We start from the raw sequence: 6,925 nt of genomic DNA, 5'->3' as shown, positions 1-6,925 counted from the left end.
ATATAATAATGATAATAGTCATTTTAGTTAAAAATAGCTGATTTTTATATTGATAGCTTTAGGACGGAGATAGCCACTGAGTTAGCGACGAATTGAGCGACAGGCCAGCCTTGCCCCTCTGTATTATTCCTCGCTCTGTCTTTGACTATGGCTGTCGCAACTGTAGCCCTTCTCAACGTCCATCTCCTTTTCTGGCAGCCTGCGCCATAACAAGTAAGGCTTAGTTTTACAGAGCAGGCTGACACTGCTGCCGCAGTTAGCTGTTGCCCTCCAACGGCGGAGACGACCACGTCGACTCCTCTTCTTTTCACTTCTCCTCCTTTTCGTCCTCGCCGTCTTTTCAACCGTCACTCCTATTTCCACTAGCCCCCCCGAAACCGTTTCCGTAAACCAAGGTTCCCACGAGTCCCATTTTTAGGCTCCTATATACCGAGCCGTACACCCCACTTCTGTTCCGAACAACGTTTTGCCGCCTCTGTCAAAAGAAGCTCGGTACTCAATGCTCGGTGCATTACTCGTGCGCCGTAAAATGCCATCGCAAAAGAACGTATCGAGTGTAGCGCGTAGCCCACCCGTCGTCCACTTCCTGCGGACCAGCAGCCACTGCCCAGCAGTTCTTTCCAACAAGAAAAGCACAAAGCTGCTTGTAGTAACAGCAGTAGCACTTAGGATCATAGCACTACGTTGGTAGCAGAAAGAGGATTTAGCTGTTAGGGGGAATTCTAAAAGGTAACCCAAGGTGATGATCGTAGCGCTGAGGAACGCCAAGATAAAGGAGCTAAGCAACAACTAGGAGTTAGGAGCAACTACACAGTACAATACGGAAGGGACCGAGCTAAACAAGCTGAGTGAGACTGGGCTGGAAGGGAGTTGCGCAGCCTTTTAATGTTTTCCCTCGCTCTTCCGCTAGTTGGCCGCATCATCATCCGATTACCTCCCCACCCCTCTATCTTATAGAAAATTCAGCTAGGTCCTTGCTGGCGTGGTTGTTGTCGACGACTCTGTTGTTATTCTCGCCGTCGCCAGACGACCGACGGTGGTCCCTTCCAACGACGCGGCCGTATTCAACTGCTGCACTGTGTCTGTCGCTCGGCAATTCAAAGTCTGGCTTCGGCCGAGTTTAAAGCGCCGCCCGCTCACCCAACCGACTCCCACCACCCCAACATCGGCTCGAAGGCGCTTTCGCTCTACCACCGCTACCACTGCAGCGGTAATGCAACCTAGACGGTTATTTTACCCACACTCACCCGCTCGACGGCACCCACCAGTCACGTGTGGTAAGTGTCAAGCGAGGTGGCAAACAAACTCCCTCTACCAGTCGCTATGCAGCAGAAATTCAGTTCTGTCCAGTATCTGCAGGCGAGAGTCCTAGGCAAGACAAGTGCTGCAAGACAACCGGCGAGGCGTTGAACGCAGGAAAGCGGGGTCATCGATGTTAGCCGCGATAGCAATGGTGGTTGCAGGACAACCAAGCAGTACATGTTAGCGGCAGCTGAAATTTCCAGCACAAGACTATATTTAGAGCTTATCTATCAGACTATACCAGACTATACACGTTCCGCCAATATCTACTCAAGGGAGCTTCATGGTAGGCTTCACGAACACCCAGGACGATTACGATGGCTAAGTAAACGCTAGCTAAGATCCGCATCGAAAGTGGCAATGGAGCTAGCGGCGCACTACGGCCATTTGCTGGAAGGGGCAAAATGGGGAATACCTAGTTGTCTATGTGGAGACAGTCAGAAATTGCGCCACACGCACCTTGCAGCGTTCAGTTAGCCATTTATCGTGTACGTACCAAGTACCCAGAGAACGATTAAATGACAAGAAGCAACAATACAGCAGGTGGACAGCCTTCACGGTAGAGACCCCATTCTAAGAACTAAATCATGAATACTTCCAGCTAGCGTTAGTTAGAGTATAGAATAATTGTAATGATGTAGCTGATACATGCGTATCGTAGCCATTGCAACTGTCAAAACTCTACATGAACCTAGTCCTCGCAAAAACTATAAACGACACGAACTTAAGAGTGGCACAAAAGAGCCGAAAACATATCGCTATAATGGGAGATCTACCGAGTTGAAGCGCACATTGCGTGTTCTTATATACGAATGATATTAACTAGTCCTAAAACGGCTGTTTTATTTAATTTAGCCACTACAATATATACTACAATAGAACAAGCTGCAGCGACGATATACGCATCGCAGAAGTTGGTTGGACAAACCCGAAAAAACAATCCCAGTGTCTCGTTTACTCAGAGAACAAAACAGAAAATTCTGCAAAGTGCGCTAATATTCTTATAACATTACTAACGTATTTGCTTGATGGAACGAGAGTCACGATGTTGAGCGAACCAGCTTTTAAAACCAAGCCAACGAGACGCAGCGGTCTGCATGCCGAATGCGTCGTTAACATCCCTTAATTAATTAGGAAACAACAAATCGTATCTGACGGGTACTAAAAAAAAATAAATCTGTTATTTAACGCTTAGGTTTTTCTACTAAGGTTAGAGTCGAAGAAACGAGTGGTACGCATTCTAAACCGGCAAAAACGTAATTCGGCTCACGCGAGTGCTTGGTGATAGATTTGACGTACTCGGCACTTCAAAATGGAATACAGTATAACGTAAGATGCGACAATAGCTTCGTGAAGTGCATCATAATTGAACCTAGTGCGAACACTCAGTTCCGCGCAAAGTGTGCAATGGGATAACTCACCGAGTATGGAGAAGGCAGAAGTGGGACTGGGTTGCAGACGACGCCGCTTAATTAGGGGTAGATCGGAGTGTAAAACATCGCAGGTAATATGGAGTCCGCGCGAAGTAGATGCTAGCTCAGGCGACGTCGAGCCTTGCATGGTAGGCTTAGTTTGACCAATCTGACGTTTTCCCTCAACCGGCTTACTGTTGCACTGCCTAGTTGTGCTGCGATGAGTGTCGTATTGGGCGACAAAAGTCTCATCATCGGTTCCATCCGACGAGTTCCTTCTATCCAAGCGACTACCTGACGGATGGTTACTTCCAGAAGGCGTTAGGTTAGTTAGATAAGCCCATCGAAGGTCAGGATTTGGAACGGCGATATCCACCGACCTTGCTAATGCCGCCGGCATGTCGGACGTCTGAGCAAGAGTACTATCTGTACCACTCAACTCTCGGGCTAGGCTGGTTAGCATAGTCATAGCAGGAGATTTGGGGATACCGACAGCTTGACGAGGGCCGTTTCGTCGTAGCTTATCATTGGAGGGCATCAAGGGAACGAGAGCATTCAAGACAAACCCGCTGCCATTTAATGGGCTGCCGTTTCGAGACCGTGGGCTTTGCGAGGCATCCTCCGAAAGGCTGGAACGCACTAATCGTGATTCTGTTAATTTTTCGGCTGAGAGTAATGACGAACTTCTACTCTCCGATAATTCTCGTTTTTTGCCCCCAAGCAGTGACGATATGGATAGTGGCCGCGTGTCTCCAGGAAAAGTCATATAAAAAGTTTGTGCAGGCGAAGTTGGTCTTTTGCTCTTACTCAGTGTGTCTTGTACGCACTGCATAGGTCCGGTAGGACAGCCAGTTGTGTTGGACAGGCTTTGTGAGAACGTCGAACGAGCAGGATCTGCAGGGCTGATAACGTCGCCTTGAGATGCTTTTAGGTCGATGGCTTTTGACAAAATTGTCAATACAGGAGATGAAGAAAGCTCGGAGGTTGAGACGGACGTGGGAGTGGTTGAGGTTACCGGAGCAGAAAGTCTTTGGGGGGCCGATTCGGGTATTGAGGCTTCACCACCCTGCGACACGTTGGGCAGCGTACGTACCGCTGTGATGCGTAGCTGTTCATCTTGCTCCTGTTGTCGACGAAGGGCTACCTGCTTCTTCATGATCACCTGTCGTTCTTTGATAAGTTCACATTTTTCGCAGTCGCAATCCTTTCTTGGGCAATGCCTCTTGTGTCCTCGAACAGCGACCTTGACGCCATGGTTTCGGCAACGAGCGCAATTGGGCTTACGTGTCGTGCCTCCTCCAGCGCCCCCAGCGCCAATACTACTACTTGTACCCTGGTCTTGATCGATTGAAGTTGGCTGTTTCACAGCTGCTGGCTGACAGACGATTGACTCCAGTGGGGCCGGAGGCATCGTTCGGTCGGCCACAATAGGCCTTGTCTGTCCCAGACTGTTCACGTACTGGCATCCCATGGCCGCGGCATCGAAAGGAATCCGGAAAGGCACCTCATATGCTTTATGCAGTGTATGTTCAGCATGTTGCATAAATTGTATCGAACCATAGCCAGCTAGTTGGCTCTGAGCCTGCGCTTGTGCTTCAGCTACGGTACGCAGAAGCGCGAGACGTTGGCCACTATTCAAGTTTGATGGGAGTGCGCTATTTAATAGTTGAAACCGATCCGCCATTTCATGGCATCCCTTCAGTGAGAGGCTTAAGCCAGCGTAGTTGCCAGCAAAAAGTGGCCAGCCAAGTTTCGTCGGCAACGGAAGGTCGCCAACTGCCAAACTGTCTGGAGCACCATTAGGCTCCTGGAAAACAGCCAAGTACGGACTGGCACTGCCATTTCCGTTGCTCGCGGACGAACTCTCCGGCGTGTTGTCGTCCACGACGTTAATTGTGGACTCTGGACGCTCCGGAACTTGGTGGGACATGCCGAACTGCTGTGTCAACAGTATGATTGCGCGTTAATGTTATGCCTCGACGAAAAACCATGAATTGAGCACAAACAGCACATTACGCCAGCTGCTTACATCACTAGCAGTTATATCCAGCGTCAGCAAGGCGTCTAGGCTAAGTTCATTATGATCTAATGGGAAAGATAAGCCTGGGCCAGAACTAAACGTTGAATTACTACGCCCTTTCATAACTGCTTGTACTGTTGAAAAGTCCATGACGCAGACAAATTTTTAATTCTATGAAAATTATGTTCATTTTTAGTTTGTCTTCTGGGTCAATCGTTGAGCGAACTATGTACCGGTTCCAGATAACCAAAAAAAGACATTGTCAGCAATAACGTAATTCAAGACGCTGTGATTAAATTGCGCGTAATTTAGGCTCATCGTATATTCACCGTTCGGAAGCTGCCAATCCGTCGATCGAATCATAAAATCCATACACAGTGATAGAAGTATAGCATTATTTTATGCTAGGTAGGGGTCCGATTCCTTGCATAAGTAACTATGTAACGTTTGGTCTCGGAAAACTCCAAATGCATAATGTGAACCGCAATGCAGTTTGGGCTAGCACAGCTGGTGGTAGGTGTGGTAAGATTAAATCGTCGTATCTTATTGTCGTTCGAGTTGTCGATCTGCTTTGCCTTTCCCCAGGCCGGCTTTTATAAACGCAATAAAGCTTGAGCGTACAATTGAAATAACGCATTGAATATGTATAATATTACTGTAATAATGGTTAACTGTTTGTAGATGTTGCTTGTCGGTGTTCGTTAATCATGGAGATCGAACTGGACGCCGAGCGCTTGTCATGTGAGTACATTTTTCAATCCACTGTCTCGTTTAGTCTTGTCTGGTCAATGGAGTCGTTGTAAGGCTTCCATCTAGTTTGGCCCTTGCACCGTCGCTTGATACTCTACAACCCACGGTCTTTAGTTTATAGCGACTGGGTTAGACTATATGGGGTAGAAGCGTTCCCTGTAACGTCAAAAAGTAGCCAAATAAACCGCAAGCGAAGCGACCCATGCCATTTGATTGATCGCTACAAAATGCCACGACGACGTTCCGAAGTCAGTTCGCTACAAGGTTGATCTGAGCTGAGTTGTATCCAAATCCGCGCGGACTCCACAGGGGTTTAGCACGATATCCAGAAAACGAAGTGAAGTTTGTTATGAATCACTGAAAACCGGATGCTTGATGGTTTCTGACAAGTTCTAATAGATAGGAACGATTCATTTTTATTACGACAACCGTCATGGACGACCTCAACGGTTGAATGACCTCAATCACTCAACTCATCATGAATCGATCGCGCACCCTTCTTTGTTACACATTCACTTGCTCACTGGTATTGTTAGTGTCCATAGAGATGTGCTGAATCGCGGTGCGTAAAGCCCGCGCTGCAGGTGATGTGACATACTGGAACAAACCAAAAATACGTTGATATACGATATATACACACAAACGTACTAACATTTTGAGTGTCACACGTCCAGTAATTGATACAAAACTAGTACACGAGTAGTGGGATAAATGTTCCCAGCGTACCGGGGGCATCAGGATCCAAGAAAGAACAAACGCTAGTTGAGGTAAAGTAAGCCCGTTTGAGCCTTCAGTTTATAACGATGCAGTAGGAGCAAATTCATAGATAGGTTGTCAAAGCATACTGCCAATGATAGCACGTAAAGTGTCTCGAATGCCGGGCCTGCGCCGTTGCCCTATCTGACAGCTGACAACTACGACAGATCGGCATGAGCAAAACAAAGGAATCTATTCCAAGATTTATTCTAGACCCGCACATTCCCATCGCACTCTCTAGTATCCGAACCTCAGCAGCATCCAAGCGATGATTGTACTCCCTTAAGTTTTTCTAAAATCTGTGCAGGTTCGTATAGCCTTTGTCAAGCTCTTGAATAATCTAGTTTTCCTATGTTTCATCATGCCGGCTTCACATACTTTGTCCATTAGTAGAAATGCTTACTGCTGAAGTCTCGTCGACCTCAACAGCCATTAACAGAAAGAGATAACTAGAACAAAATTTTCCCTACAATTTTCATTAATTGCGTGTTCCCTACCACTGCTGCTGGTGTTGTCACCCCCCCTCCCCCCCCCCCACAAGCCACAATAAGCGGACCCATCAATAGACTGACAGACCGACCGACCAACACAAAGGAGCACCCAAGTAGACAACGACAGGCCAGTCTTACCCGACCAGCGAACGCCGTTTTTACTTATCGCTTATCATCGCCGTCTGCTGACGGTT

The 6,925-nt window shown here is 47.6% G+C and overlaps 1 protein-coding gene across 2 annotated transcripts in view; it reads right to left on the bottom strand.

The window, feature by feature from the left end:
• Positions 1-6,925, bottom strand: part of LOC111269024 (uncharacterized) — a 62,968-nt gene that overhangs the window by 53,995 nt on the left and 2,048 nt on the right. For both annotated transcript variants that reach the window (XM_086971915.1, XM_022848328.2), the window contains exon 2: positions 2,724-6,081. In XM_086971915.1, the coding sequence (XP_086828041.1) occupies positions 2,724-4,644 (1,921 nt within the window). In that variant the 5' untranslated portion in view covers positions 4,645-6,081. The remainder of the gene's footprint in view (positions 1-2,723; positions 6,082-6,925) is intronic.

Source organism: Varroa jacobsoni, unplaced genomic scaffold (assembly GCF_002532875.2).
Source record: "Varroa jacobsoni isolate VJ856 unplaced genomic scaffold, vjacob_1.0 scaffold_1345, whole genome shotgun sequence".
Taxonomy (NCBI): Eukaryota; Metazoa; Arthropoda; class Arachnida; order Mesostigmata; family Varroidae; genus Varroa; species Varroa jacobsoni.
The sequence above is the reverse complement of the archived record's forward strand: the minus strand, read 5'-3'. Positions and strand labels throughout refer to the sequence as shown.